The sequence below is a fragment of the Callorhinus ursinus genome, unplaced genomic scaffold (assembly GCF_003265705.2).
Source record: "Callorhinus ursinus isolate GAN/ISIS: 27379988/994484 unplaced genomic scaffold, GSC_fseal_2.0 scaffold31, whole genome shotgun sequence".
In the NCBI taxonomy this organism is placed as follows: Eukaryota; Metazoa; Chordata; class Mammalia; order Carnivora; family Otariidae; genus Callorhinus; species Callorhinus ursinus.
The window spans coordinates 18,421,621-18,438,100 of record NW_027397093.1 but is presented as its reverse complement, the minus strand read 5'-3'; the positions used below and the strand labels follow the sequence as shown (position 1 = coordinate 18,438,100).

The window sequence follows — 16,480 nt, the reverse complement described above, 5'->3', positions numbered from 1 at the left end:
ACAGGAATTCAGTAAAGTGGCAGGATATAAAATCAATTCACAGAAATCAGTGGCATTCCTATATACCAACAATGAGACAGAAGAAAGAGAAATTAAGGAGTCGATCCCATTTATAGTTGCACCCAAAACCATAAGCTATCTAGGAATAAATCTAACCAAAGAGGCAAAGAATCTGTACTCAGAAAACTATAGAATACTCATGAAAGAAATTGAGGAAGACACAAAGAAATAGAAAAATGTTCCATGCTCATGGATTGGAAGAACAAATATTGTGAAACTGTCTATGCCACCTAGAGCAATCTACACATTTAATCCAATGCCTATCAAAGTACCATCAACCTTTTTCAAAGATGGAACAAATAATCCTCAAATTTGGGTGGAACCAGAAAAGACCCCGAATAGCCAGAAGGATGTTGAAAAAGAAAAGCAAAGCCGGTGGCATCACAATTTCGGACTTCAAGGTCTATTACAAAGCTGTCATCATCAAGACAGTATAGTACTGGCACAAAAACAGACACATTGATCAATGAAGCAGAATAGGGAGTCCAGAAATGGACCTCAACTCTATGGTAAACTAATCTTTGACAAAGCAGGAAAGAATGTCCAGTGGAAAAAGGGCAGTCTCTTTAACAAATGGTGTTGGGAAAATTGGACAGCCACATGCAGAAGAATGAAACTGGACTATTTTCTTACACCGCACACAAAATAGACTCAAAATGGATGAAAGACTTGAATGTGAGACAGGAATCCATTAATATCCTTGAGGAGAACCCAGGCAGCAACCTCTCCAACCCCATCTACAGCTACTTCCTCCTAGAAACATCGCCAAAGGCAAGGGAAGAAAGGGCAAAATTGAACTTTGGAACTTTATCAAGATAAAAAGCTTTTGCACAGCAATGGAAACAATCAACAAAACCAAAAGACAACCGACAGAGTGGGAGAAGATTATTTACAAATGATGTATCAGATTAAGAGCTAGTATCTAAAATCTATAAAGAAGTTATCAAACTCAACATCCAAAGAACAAATAATCCAATCAAGAAATGGGCAGAAGATATGAACAGACACTTTTGCAAAGAAGACATCCAAATGGCCAACAGACACATGAAAAAGTGCTCAGCATCGCTCAGCATCAGGGAAATCCAAATCAAACCCCAATGAGATACCACCTCACACCAGTCAGAATGGCTAAAATTAACAAGTAGGAAACGACAGAAATGGTGAGGATGTGGAGAAAGGGGAACCCTCCTATACTGTTGGTGGGAATGCAAGCTGGCGCAGCCACTCTGGAAAACAGTATGGAGGTTCCTCAAAAAGTTGAAAATAGAGCTACCCTACGATCCAGCAATTGCACTACTGGGTATTTACCCCAAAGATACAAATGTAGTGATCTGAAGGGGCACCTGCACCTCAATGTTTATAGCAGCAATGTCTACAATAGCCAAACTATGGAAAAAGCCTAGATATCCATCAACAGAGGAATGGATAAAGAAGCAGTGGTATATATATATATATATACACACACAATGGAATACTATGCAGCCAGCAAAAAATGAAATCTTGCCATTTGCAACAACATGGATGGAACTAGAGGGTATTATGCTGCATGAAATAAGTCAATCAGAGAGAGACAATTATCATATGATCTCACTGATACGAGGAATTTGAGAAATAAGACAGTGGATCATAGTGGAAGGGAGGGGGAAAAATGAAATAAGATGAAATCAGAGAGGGAGACAAACCATAAGAGACTCTTATTCTCAGGAAACAAACTGAGGATTCCTGGAGTGTAGGGGGGTGGGAAGAATAGGGTGGTTGGGTGATGGACACTGGGGAGGGTATGTGCTATGGTGAGCACTCTGAATTGTTTAAGACTGTTGAATCACAGACCTGTACCCCTGAAACAAATAATATATTATATGTTAATTTAAAAAAGTAAAAAAACAAAAAAAAATTATAAGTATGGTAAGCAATCTGTTAAATGGCCCAATGACCTTGAATCCTGATACTTATACTTTGTCTTCAAGTGGCTTAGTAACCCATTGAACTTAGTAACTCCCTTTTAACAAATTGAATATAGGAAAAATGATGGTATACCACCTCAGAAATTAGATTATACAAAAAGGTGACTTCCACCCTAGGCTCTCTCTTTCTCTTACTCTCTCCCTTGTTTGGATTGCTCGCTCTGAGGGAAGCCAGGTGCCATACTGTGAGAACACTCAGGCAGCATATGAAGAGGCACACATAGCAGGAAACTGAAGTCTCCTGCTAACAGCCATGTGAATGAGCTTGGAAGCAGATCCTTCAGCCCTGGTTGAGATTTGGATGAGGGCAACCCTGGCCAACAGCTTAACTGCAAACTCATGAGAGCCCCTGAGCCAGAACCACCCAGGTAAGCTGCTTCCAGATTCCTGACTCTCAGAAACAGTGAGACAGTAAATGTTTGTTGTCTTCATTTGCTAAATTTTAGGGTAATTTTTTATGCAGCAATAGATAACTAATATAGAGAGGGTAAGTTTTGCTATCATACAGTTTTTAAGTCAGCAGGGTAATGAAATGGTAATTTGGCAGACAGATCACAGTACTGGAGGAAACAAGCCACAAAAGGCTGAGTCAGCACTGATGAGAAAGGCTTGTTGATTCACTATTGGGATATATTGTGTAAGTCAATTATTCTAAATAAAATAAAAGTTTAGCCACTAAGGTTTCAGAGCTTGAAAATATGTCAGGAAAAAATAAAACAAAGGATGATTCATCAATTCAGGGTGCATTATATCCAATTATGAAAGCTTACCGAGGACTTCCAAAAAGGAAAATAAAAGCAATTAACAACAAAACCTGTCTTATTCTGTGTGATTAAAGTAGATATGTGAGGAGCTCAGGGGTGGCTCAGTAGGTTAAGCATCTGCTTTCGGCTCAGGTCATGATCCCAGGGTCCTGGGATTCTGGGATTGAGCCCCACCTCAAACCCCATGTTGGGCTTCCAGCTCAGTGGAGAGTCTGCTTCTCCCTTTCCTTCTGCCCCTCCCTCTGTTCCTTCTCTCTCTCTCTCTCTCTCTCTGATAAATAAATAAATAAAATCTTTAAAAAAAGTAGGTGTGTGAGAGTGACTATGTGTGTGTGTTTTTATTGGTATCTTCAAATACATTTGGGGGTGGTAAATGAGTTATGATGCAATAGTTACACAAGATTTTATAATTAAAAGAGTTTGGAAAATTCTATAGAACATACTCACATGAAACTTATTCAAGAATACAGCAAAGCAGGAAATAGAATGTGCCAGCCAGCATCAAGACCTGGAGATTTGTAGGCACATCTATACAGAGTCCTTTCTTAATCACACAGAATGCACTTCATTTTCTGCATTATGAACCATCAAAATATATGCAAAGAAGTGTGGGTTTGGGAGAGTTCAGGCAAAAGATTCCAGTAGAGTCTTTTATGTCCCACTGGTCATATAGCCAAGCTGAGCAATGTTACTAGTTAAACAAGTGTAAGCCATCAATCGTGTAAGCCACCAATAAACACATTCTAAATTACTAGTTAGTCCATCATCTTTATTGTAGCCAACAGTCAGTACCAGATTTCCAGACAGCCCTAGAGATGTCCCAGTCATGCTGCAAGATAACTCTATTTTACACTATGACTAATAAACACAAAATAATTATTTTACATATAATATAGCATGTATACTTGCACAGAATTATAATATTAAATATAATAAGTGATATGATAAAATACTATATCTATATATACTATAGTATAAATGGATATAAACATATGTGTATGTATGTACATGTGTGCATATGACATTTATGCATAATATATTTAGATATAAATTCATAATGGGCAAAAAAGATATTTACCATGTAAGAAATCTGTTTTTTGACAAAGACAAAACACATGACAAATATCAACAATAAACAAATATAAATAGTTAAGTATAAGCTGATAACAATACAATCAAAGTTATAAAGTTTTAAAATTCTATAGTTAGGTTCCTGATATTCTAAGCCTGCTGGGTGGGATTTCTGTCCTAATATCTTTTAAAGAGGATAGTGAATTGCTTTCTTTATCATGTGAGTGATTGAATGATTTTCTTTGTCTGAATGTACTCCAGGCTCTTTTCAGAATTTTTTTTTTCTTGCAGTCTCTTGACTTTCTGTTCTATTTTGGATCACTTTATAGACCTACTAGGGATCTGCCATCTTGTCATTTTATCCATTACATTCCTGAGTTAGATTCACGATCAGTTTTCCATCTCTTACTAGGTCTGTTTTTTCCTCTTGTTTGTCTTTTCAACTTATTTCTCAAAAAGAATATGTGGAACTTAGATACCCTGGGTTCTTATGCAGACAAAAAGCTTTTTATTTTACCACACATTTTGGATGAATGTAGTATTCTAAGTTCAAACTAATTTGTTCACTGAATGTGAAGCCATGGCTTCATTGCTTTCCAGAATCCACTGTTGCTGGTCAGTCAATATCAGGCAAGATGGAACCTTAATCTCTTTGATGACCTCTGTTTGTGCATATTCTGGATTGAGGGGTTTGCTTTCTTTCTTCTATCTGCATGTTTCCAGATGCTTTCTATCTTCCAGGTTCAGTTTTTTCCTGATGAGACCACACCCATGCATTTGTTACTATGGGTTTATTCCCCTTTGTGTCCCTTTACTCTTATTTTAAAGGGATGTTAAACAAAGGTGGGATAGATATATCTGTCAGTCTGCCTTCTTGCTAACTTTTTTAATAGATAAAAAACAGGGGGAAAAAACACATTTTAAGCCTCTGGTCTCAAAATTATTTGATTATAATTGTGAAGATAGGATAAATATATTTTTTTAATATTTTATTTATTTATTTGAGAGAGAACACAAGCAGGGGGAGGGGCAGAGAGAGAAGCAGACTCCCCGCTGAGCAGGGAGCCGGATGAGATGCAGACCTCCATCCCGGGAGTCCAGGACTGTGACTTGAGCGGAAGGCAGTTGCTTAACTGACTGAGCCACCCAGGTGCCCCAGCATAAATATATTAATAAACACAAATAATAAACAATTCCCATACAGAAGTACACTTGGTAGAAAGAAGAATAAATTAGGAAAGATGGTAAGAGAAGTATAATATTTTAACTTACTGCTTCTTCCCTCAATTTTTATTATTATTATTTTTTTTATCAATACTCAACTCCTCTTTCTGGTTACATAGGAATTTTGAGGCAAGTGGTAAAAGAATGCACATAGCCTTTCTTAGATCACTGTAACCTACACTCAATATAGACTTTAGAATATCTGGAACCTTAAAGAAATACTGCCAGCAGTGTTTATAATAAATGATACCTTTAAAAACCCCTACATCAGCAGAGAAATTTTATAATATAAATTGTTCACTTAACTTTAACTGCTACAGATTTTGGCACACACTAAAAGTAAATAGTGAATGATCACCAGAATATAATACATTTTCCAAGGTACCACTGGGTTACTAATACATTTCAGAAGAAACTTGTTCCAAGGTCCTTAGCCTGCTATGTGGGATTGTTAAACAGTAATACTTTCTTTTGTAATTGACGAAAGAGGAAGTTGCAATTACCACTAGCTTGAAAATTTAACTTGGGAAATGAAAATATATGTCAGCAGAAATCAGCATGGGCACACTGTGAGAAAGAATTTCCAGTTGCCTAAAATTTCTTTGTTTTTTCTTGAACTATCTCTATCCTCACTGAGTTGGTTAATGGAAAACTGACCAATGTTTATTCCACTTGATCTGCTCCTGGTCTTGTTCTCCCAACTGTGGCTGTCATTGAAAATACCCTTTCTTCCTTCAGTCAAATCATCTCTTCTTCCTCCATTGAAAATCCTGAGATACAGAATATGTTTATAGTTTTTCCCAAGTTTATAGTTTGTACCAAGAGGTGAAATAATCTTTAACTCACCCAATTATGATAAACAACTTGTTGACTTCACTGAAGAAAATACTCACATCTATTAACAAAGCTTGTAGCTAGCCCTGTTATTTGAAGATGGGAGCCTGATAATTTGTTTTTGTCTTTACAATGATAGGATTTTTCAGCATGTGCTTTTATAGGCACAAAGCTTAATAATATAAATGCAATACTGTCTTCTTCTGCCAACAGCTATAGGTGCTATTTACCTTAGAAATGCTTAAATCTTCACTCACTACACATACTCTCATCTTGGAAAGGGGCCAATGTCCTCATGTCCCTTGTGGTATGCCCACACAACCAGGACTACATTTAAAGGATCCCAGGAAAAAAATGGTATGAAAGACAGTTGGGAAAGAGAGGCTGGAGATGAAATGGCTAAAACTATTGCCAATTAAGCTCTACTATCTGCACCAATTATTTAACACCAGAGGAAATGCAATCTGATTTATACATTCACATGGTTAATGCTCACTTCAAAGCCAGAGAAAAGAAAATCTGAGAGACCTACCACCTCAGTTTATTTTCTAGTCTCAGTGAACTTGAATCTCAAATTTAGTTTTACAGATGAGTATGTAAACTTTTACCAGCTCACATCAATAAATATATAACCAGACTTTCCAGACTACATATTAAGATCTCTAAAAAAGTAAAATTAACTATCTTTACCACCGAGGGCTATTAATACATGAAATAGATATTTGTAATGACTAAAGGGAGTTATTTCATTAGTTTCATAAATCTGACTTTCAAGATGGAGTAGAAGGAAGGAGACTCCTGCCAGATATTTGTCCACATTTAAAAAAAAAAAACATATACTACCTTAAAGCTCTCAAAACATTTTACAGTAATTCTCCTATAGAGAGACTTAATTGTCTGATTACCTAGTAGATAATAGCCTAGCCCAGAACTTCCTGTGTTATGACAAGGGTGTGATTGAGTGGGTTATTGATGTGTTAAGGTATTCATCCCTGTAGCTCTCAGGATTGCTGGGAGGGACCTAACACTCTTCAGGACTCCAGAGCCTCTGATTCCCTCTGGCCTTAAATAGCCACTACTCTTTCCCAGGGGCTATGTACACACTATGATTTTAGAAGACACTGGTTTATGTTACAAAAAATATTTAGTACTTAATAGATCTTAAAATAAATGAAGTCAAACTCCCCATCTTTTGGATTTAAAACAAAATCATATATTTTGATACAGTTTCACTGTACATGTGAACAATAATAGGATACAATCCCATTACTGTTTTCTTGTCATTGTTATTAAAGAACAAAGGAAGAAATCACTGAAGGATAAATGTTTTTATCACTTTTTCCCCAGACTTCACGGATTCCTATATGTCTACTTTTGGCGCTCTCTTGGCAGCAGAATCTCATTCACATCAGATATTCTGCTAAGGCACATCCACCCTGGAACATACTTAGATTTGAAGTGCTACCATAATACCTCATTTAATACATTTATCAGGAATAAAGCATGCTTTTATACTTGTCTTTAAGTTTTATAGACCATCAAAAAGATTGGGTTCGGCAACAAGATGTTGAAAGGCAGTGCTCCTAACTGGGTGATTATGGCAGCATTTCTGTTGTCCTGACATAGATGATGACCAATGTAAGTTGGTAAAGTCAGTCCTCAATTTCCCTTCTTTGGGTCCTTTTACTTCCTTGTTGATGTTCCTCCTCTCCTGCTCTTTAACACCCCCACATCCCTTTGCTCACAGACTCCAAAGCCTGTTCTTGTGCCAGGGAGTCTGCCTGTATGAGGGTCTCAATGTGAGGCCAAGCACTATCTCCACAGAAGCTCAAAGCCAGGATTTGCCAACTCCCCCTCCCCCATACCGACAGTCAGGGTGTGGGCACATGATTTAAACTCTCCAGATATGATGCCTCTGCTCGGGAAGTTGAATTCAGGGCAAGTGAGACAAAAGCAGGAGTTTCTTTAGGTTTTTATTCCATTGATGGAAATGTCTGGAATGTGGTGACAAATGAATGTACCATCTGTAGGGTCCAGTGTTATAGCATTAGGATGCCAATAATGGCATTAAATGTTCAGAGAGGATGGAAGAGCACCTCACATGACTACTCTTTGGGATGACTAGCTGAATTCTAATGTGTGGCATCCCTTGTAGTCTATCTTCCTGTGTTTGTCTGTTTTTCTACTCGAGCTAGCCATAGATTCCACTGTTTGGAATCCAGAGCTAAAACTGGAACTTCATGCCTAATCCTTTTACATAGAAGTTATTATTGTATTTATCCTACCATATAAAGGCCCATAAAATAAATCTGAATTAGTCTTTTTACAGAAAGTATGCGAAGGGCGCCTGGGTGGCTCAGTTGGTTAAGCGACTGCCTTCAGCTCAGGTCATGATCCTGGAGTCCCGGGATCGAGTCCCGCATCGGGCTCCCTGCTCGGCAGGGAGTCTGCTTCTCCCTCTGACCCTCTCCGCTCTCTCTCTCTCTCATTCTTTCTCTCAAATAAATAAATAAAATCTTTAAAAAAAAAAAAAAAAAGAAAGTATGTGAAAATAAGATGAGAAAGAAAGGTGTGATCTATTTCTCTTTCTAGATAATATCTTCCTTGGCTGGAGAACATGCATCAAAGCCTGGTCATAGGAGTTTTAGAGTTAAAGAAGGTACGAGACCCTAGAACCTCTTTGCGCTGGTACACAACCACTCAGCAGGTCCATATTCTCCACTTCTTTTTCCAATGTTTCCTTCCTTTTAGGCCTTTCCTACCCATACCTCACTTAGCATCAGCCTCAAAGTTACATGGTTTACATAGTCCAGACGTAGGAATATTTCAGGCCTTCTTTATGATTTTCTGAAATCCATCTTTAAGCACTCTATATTATTTCCTCTTTTGATAATAAAATTTCTGCCATGTATGAATGTATTCTTTTTATTAATAAAGTTATTATCAACTGTGTTTTTTAGGTTATTCCATGTACTTCTCTCAGGATCTAATCTTACCAAAAAGGTCAAAAAGCCTTTGCATCCCCAGGATATACAGATTTCAGTTTTTATAGCTCTTCTCTTTTCCTGACAGGCTTATATTTCCAATTAATTAAAATGGCAAGATAAAGAAGTATCCTCAGCCCACTAACTAGATATGGATCCTATTCAAATCCAGTTCTCTTTAGGCAGAAAACACGTTTTCCACTCAGAAGTTCTAGTAGCTGCTTTCTTTAACTCACAATGCTGGCCCAGGATACCCAAATCCTGCAGCCACAGAAGTATGTCCGAAGCCATGGGATCTTCCTCTTCTATAAAGAGGCTGGGTTGTCATTTAACTTCCGATTTTGGCATCACCAGCGTGGATACACTTGTTTATCCAGGTTAGCCAAATGATCAGCAGATAGAAACTTCCTGTTAATGCTCTCTGACTGTGTTAAAGGGTGTCAGATTAGAGCTGAGGCTGAAAGTAAGAAAGTACTAACTGGAGGTCCTGTCTCACACTGTTACCAGGGGGAAAGAAGTTCACCAGCAGCAGTTTCTGAATTTGAAGGCATGATTGCTACCCCTTACAGGGATTTGCTAGAACCATTAATGAAATTAGGTTCAGTGGGATCTTATACCAGATACCATTCAAGGATAGTTCCTATAAGTAATAGAATACATAAAAGTCGTGATCCCTTGTTCAAAAGCTTGCCAAGGATCTTTTAAACATCTGACCCCGAGTTTTCTGTAAGTAGCTAATATCTCACTCTGGACAGTAATTAATCACTTCCCTGACGTTTTCTCTGCCCCAACCTTTGACATAGTCCACTATTTTTGAGTTTTGTTTTTTGCTTTTCCTGAACTGGGATGATAACTTGTTCTCTTGCTTAACCATATTAGAATGTGTCACAGTACAGTATTGTAGTGAATTTTAAGTTTTAAGCTGGTAAAGTACTTGGACACCTCCACTATGGGTAAAATGCTACTGGGGAATATAAAAATAATAAAGTATGGTGTCTGCCTTTAAGGATGTTATAATCTAGTTGGGGAAACTTGTATGTAAATGACTGTGATACAAGGAAAAGTGAAATAAGCATTAACTAAAAACAAGCTCATCTATGGTAACACAGATAATAGAGCAATTATTTCTACCTGAAGAGGAATCAGGAGCTCCTATGCAAAGGTGGTGGCATTTGAGAAAATGTTGGAAAATAACTATAATTTTAGAGGGACAGTAGAGAAGAAAAGACTTTTCACTGCTGGAATAGAATTAGTACAGGCATATAGACACAATTCAAGAGTTGTTTTGCTGTTTTGTTTTGTTTTAATCTAGCACATGCAAGACATAATGGTAGGCCTGGAAGAGATGCAAAGAGAAACAAATAAACACAAGACATACAAGTTTCCTTTTCTTTTATAACTTACATTCTATTTGAAGGAAAAGTCATTTCCATGTAAGTATATCTGAAGAGTCCATCAACAGCATTTAGTTGTCTGGAATGATTCAACTGAACGGCAAGTCCTTTAAAATCTACATACATGAAGTCAGAAAGAATGCACTATTGCCAGAGGGAGTAAAGAAAGGTTCCTAGAAGACATGGGATGTAAGCTATTTCTTGAAAGATGGATAAAATGTGAAAATAAAATGTGAAACTACCAACTTAGATGAGTAGAAAGTGCCTTTGGCTCACAATAGGAAAACACACACACACACACACACACACACACACACACACACACACACACACACACAGGAAGGCATGTTTAGGTGAACTCACATGCCTAAAAAGTTCAGACAGATAAATTAAGTGAGTGAAGCAGTCTACATATATAATGAAAGGGAGTGTAGGAGACTATGGCCCAGGCTCAAAAAAAAGGAAAACATCACTAAGCTCCAGGCAAACTCTGCCCTAGTATTTCCAGACTTTCCCATTTATCAGGATAAGCCAATAATCTGTGGTAAATGTGTGTGTGTGTGTAAAATTAGAAACTAATTCTTAAAACAAAATTATGTTGGTCAAAACTCTACTGGACACATAGAAATTCTTTTCTGTCATATTGAGTCATATCTAGTATATGGACCACAAATTTTCAACCTCTTCTGGATTATGGAGTGTAAAAACTACAAAAATTAAAACCTTTGTATTTTATCCTATAATTATTTAAGGTTATAGACCAGAGATGCAACATAAGAAAAGTAAGTAAACATGTTTTAATCTGGCTACAAAATGTAGGATATTTTTATGTGAAAAATATTAAATGAAAGGGATTTGATAGGAGTTGCTGCTATTAAATTTTTTAAATGATTTTTAGATAAAATTCATTTTAAAAGTCTATTGTTTAAATTGGTCACAAGAAAAATTTACAAGAAAATTTTGGAAATATTTGTTGGCTCAAGATTATTGTGTTTTTAAGAAGAAAAATTGCAACCATATGGCTCTTCTCCATTCTATTAGGGGGACGATTCTGGGTCCAAGTTTTCGAGTTTGGGCCTGATGAAGTACTTGATAAATGACGTTTTACTTGCCTTTACTACAAGTTGCCAGCAGTGGATGCTACCAGGATGTCTTGGTCAGGTTCATATATGTGCCTGCTCTGTTTTGGTCTATGAGACTGGCTGACACTGAAACCAGGAGGAGTTTGGTGGTTCTCAACAGATGCTTTGGGGTCTGCTAATTTCTGAATTTGATAAGAGTCCATAAATCAGATACAAAAAATACTGCTATCAGTCCCCTCTTTGTTTAGATTTCTCCCCAGCCTAGTATGAAAGAACTGAAGTTGGTGTTAAGAATATAACTTCTAAGCCTTCACATTAAAATTGAGAAAGTTTGCCACTTAACAGAAAAAAAAAGCTAATATAGTTCCTCTCCCCTATCAGGAATTCCTGACAGATGAAGAAACTTCATAACAGGGAAAAACTGGGCAGAATAAAGAATATCACATGGAGATAACAAAATCATGCCTCTGTTGAGTGAAATGCAGCATTCCAGATGTTGCCTACATTTCACTTAAAACCAACTGCTCAGGTTTATGAACAATGCAAATTCCTAAAATGTAACAGGGCAGCTCTGCTTCCTAATGCTGAGAAAACACTTAGAAGATCATCAAATCTTGAAAATGTGCTAATGAGCCACAAAGTCTGATTAAAATCAAAGGTGCAGTGTTCCAAAAACACTCTGTGATTTAGATAAGCATGGCTTAGTTTTCATCATTGATTACAGTACTTTAAGGCAAATTTTGCAGTGTTAAGGCAGTCTCAGTAATAAAAACAATTCACAATAGCTCCTTATTAAGTTATTTTCAGGAAGCAGGGTCAAGACCTGAGAACTATATAAGAGAAAAGAAAAACAGGCCACAGAGATAGGCCATTCACTTGATAAAATGTGAATTATTAAGGCTTCATGACACAAAACATGACATTTCCAATTGCTTAATTTGATGATTATTTATAAATAATAAGTCCAAGTTACAAGCAGATCTGAACAAAGATGAATGTCTTCCATTATTTAATTATGGAGGATAGAATAGTTGGAAGTATTTTTCATAGACAATATCTCTATGGGAAGGAAAATGCTCATGTATTTCAACTTTGGTTAAGATCAAACTGATCTAATTAGCATTTTCATCTAATTTATTGCTCAGAGTTCCCTTTAGTAGGTATGCTTTTGATAAATTTCAAGAAAAACTGGAGAAAAGTTTGGAATTAGACATATAATAGAAAAATGAGAATCCTTCCCCAAAGATAAACCAAAAAATTATCTGAAAAACTAAAATGACAAAATTGGAAAGTCATAAATTATAGTTACATTGAGATTTACAGAACAACCCAGAATCATTCTATATTTATTATATTGGGGCACAGGACGTAATTTTCCTGGAGAATTTTAATTAAAGTACATACAACTAATTAGAGGAAAAAGGACTTCTCTATCTTCTGAATGAATGAATTTTGTAGCCATATTGGTTAGTTATTGTGTAAGGTCATTATAAATCATAAAGCTATTGACAAACTTGTAATTAAATGTGTAAATAACTTTAATTTTTATTTTCTTATTTCAGATTCTAAGAATTGATTGTGAACAGGGTTCCCACAATACACTTTACATCCTGGACAATTTAGAATTTCATTTCTGCTTCTTTGTTCATAGCAGATAAAAACTCCATCTTATGAAAACTAAAGCTGTAAACTTGGTAGACATTGTGACCATAATAGTGTGTTCACAAGACACTGCTAATATGATTAAAAAACTGAGACAGTGGCAAGATATATGTAAAATCCTGGTAGACTAGACCTATTCAGTTCCCTGCAGGAAATTTTTATTTGGCTAAAAATAGAACCCCTGAGGCATTCTTCTTTTACTTACAATTCCATTCTCAGAAAGTAGAAAAAAAAATCAGATAACTCTGTACTTGATTTGACCAATAGGGAAAGACCAAATTTAGTTTGTGGAAGAGATGCAGAACTCCCATAACACAGTCGTCTCCATTAAGTAAATATATTGCCATATCTCATTATGTGATATGTGTGGTACGTGCCACATGAGATCTACCATGCGCCTTATTCATAACATCAGTGGCTTTTGAGTTGTTATAGAAATATAACATCAAGAGTTGCAGATGCACCTCCTCCATCTTTCCTTAGCCTATCTTCAATGTTTCACTATTTTAGAAATATTTTTAAAGAGATCATGAGAAAACTATACGCCAAGATTCATCAATGATTTTCTATATCAAGATGCTAGGAAACAGCAACATTAATCATTAATGCTCTACAAACCTTGCTCAGCTTACCTTGCAGTATACCTCTTCAGGACTAGTCCCTAGTGAAGGTTTATTTGACTGTTATGTTTCTCTTAGTCATTTAGTTTTAAGAAGCAGCCCTCTCCTGTCCCCTCAAAATCACCCATCTTCATTCCTTCTACCACTCTCACTAAAGAATGTATGTATTGTCCAAACTTGATATGCCCTATCCATAACCTAAGGAACAATTCTCTAGATAGAATCAATGACTTAAGTATAGAATTTCTAATATTTTAGTAATCACGTGTGCACCATCACCCTAGTATTAAGAGGTAATTACTAAAAAACTTCATCCTGGGGATTTCACAGAGCACAAAGTGTTTTCACAGGAAAAGCTTCTGCCATGATGACTTCTAAAAATAATTGATTGCCCTCCTTCAAATTATATCCATTTTTTCTAAATCCATTGAATTCAAATGCTTCTGTAAGTTTCATGGATAAATGTCAATAGCGTTAAAGACAAGAATGCATTTTAACGAGTAATTCAAAATAAGCATTTACTGGTTGATTTAGAAAGTATTAACCTGGGTGTTGCAACCAAAACAATGATTCCATATTTCTTAAGTAATCAAAGAAGATTATGTAAAAGAACAAAATGCTGTTCTGCAAACAGACTGTGGAAGAAGGCACAGAGCATTTCTCTGAAAATGTGGGATAAGTTTGCTGTTTAAGAAATGTAAACAAAAACCTGGGGGTACCAATGATACAGCTAAAGGAGAATTTGGAAACTATTACATACTTATCACATCCGGCCTAATTATATATCCTAACACTTCTGGCATTAATAAACATTCATAAATGGCTAAGGCCTGTGGGTAATTTATATAATGCATATATTTATAAAAGATTTATTTTTCCCAATGAAAATATTTACTTCTAGAAATAAATTTCAAATCATATAACCACAAGACGCAAGGAACTATCAGATGGGAGAGCAACTCCATTTCAAAACAAGCAACACAGGTAGAGATCTGCTTGGTATTTGCTAATCAAGTATCAGGAACAGTGCAGCTGTTATTGGGGACTGAGACTTACCTGTACTTGTAAGGAAGTTAACATTTCTCATCACACCTTCAGTGTAAGCTCCTGGCTCATAACTGTCCATTTCACCTGTGACAATGTGAGCAACTCTTGCTGCCCGTCCTCTGATAGCACCCGCAGCACGGTCTAAATTATCAGCATCCTGGTCTCTCAACGCTATGATACACTTGTTGACATCTTCTAGGATATGGCTCTCTGAAAGTAAATAGATCAAATTAGTGTAGCATACTACAATTCATGCTTCTTCTGACTTCAGATGTGGTACTCATTGGGAACAAAGGACACACTGACAAAGAAACAAAAAGACGATTTTGCTTATATCTCTTTAATAGAAAAAAAAATTGTAAATACAGAATTTTGTTTTTATCTACATTTTTATAGATTACATGTTATTTTAGATTTTAGTTCCAACTGACTTGATTTTAGATTTGAGTGACATATAGGTGCAAATTGAGGAATATTTTTAGATTAAAATAAAAATAAAACATGATGGAATACTTAATTCTGATTAAAAGCAACACTATGCAGATTATAAAACACTTAAAAATATCAGCTATCCCAAATATATAGAAAAATAAAACTATGGAGTTCCAATTCAACTAATGTTTCATTGGTGTGTAATAGAACTTAAGTTATAGTGTTACCAGAAAAAAAAGCTAATATAGCTCCTCTCCCCTATCAGGAATTCCTGACAGATGAAGAAGCTTCTTAACAGGGAAAAACTGGGCAGAATAAAGAATAAGCACACCAACAAGCAATTCTCTGGACACTAAATGAGTGTTCTGCGATTCCATTCCGACACTGACTACCCAGAGATAGCATCGGACCCCACAAGTTAAGGGTTCAGTCTTATAAGACTGCCCTCCACCCCACTTCAGAGCCAGTTGCAGGCCCAGGTTATTACCTGTATTTCTGACCCCCTGGCTATAAATCAGCTCCCATGACCTCCTCCTTGGGTTTGATTAATATGCTAGAGTGGCTCACAGAACTCAGAGAAACATTTTACTTATTAGATTTAACTTCTTTAACTCAGAACAGCCAGATGAAAGACATGCATAGAACAAACTATGTGGGAAGGGTGAGGAGTTTCCACGCCTTCTCCAGGTGCGCCATTTTCCACACATCTCCAAACAGTCCCAACCTCGCAGCTCTCTAAACCCTGTCCTTTTGGGTTTTTAGGGAGGCTTCATTACATAGTCATGATTTATTAAGTCACTGGCCTTCAGCAATTGATTCAACCTCCAGTCCCTCTTCCTCCCTGGAGGCCAGAGGATGGGACTGAAAGTTCCAAACTTCCAAACTTCTAATCACATGGTCGGTTATCTTGGCAATCAGCCCCCAAGGGGGTAAGGGGATGGATGATACAAATGTCACTTCATTAACATAACAACAACACTTTTATCATTCTCATCATTTGGGAAAGCCCAAAAGTTATGAGTTCTGTACCAGAAATGGGACAAAAACACCAAATATATATCTTTTTTACTATAGATCACAGTATTACATCTGCCAATCTCCTTTGGTCTGCTTGATCAACTCCTACTATTATTTCAAAAACACTAGTCAAATGTTCCTTCCTGAAGAAATTCATTGCTGACCTAGAGCAAGACAAATTTGGTTCCATGTTGTTTGGAATTCCCATTAAATGGCTTATATGTTTTCATTACAGCTTCTTCCCATATTTTAAGGATGTACTAATCAAACTGTCTCTCTAGTAGTCTGTGAAATATATGAGCATAAGAATTTTACTTTATGGCTT

General features: G+C 36.5%; 1 protein-coding gene across 3 annotated transcripts in view; it reads right to left on the bottom strand.

The window, feature by feature from the left end:
* CTNNA3 (catenin alpha 3) overlaps window positions 1-16,480 on the bottom strand; it is a 2,007,818-nt gene that overhangs the window by 466,787 nt on the left and 1,524,551 nt on the right. For all 3 annotated transcript variants that reach the window (XM_073878933.1, XM_073878931.1, XM_073878932.1), the window contains one exon: window positions 14,716-14,916. In XM_073878933.1, coding sequence (XP_073735034.1) covers window positions 14,716-14,916 — 201 coding nt within the window. The remainder of the gene's footprint in view (window positions 1-14,715; window positions 14,917-16,480) is intronic.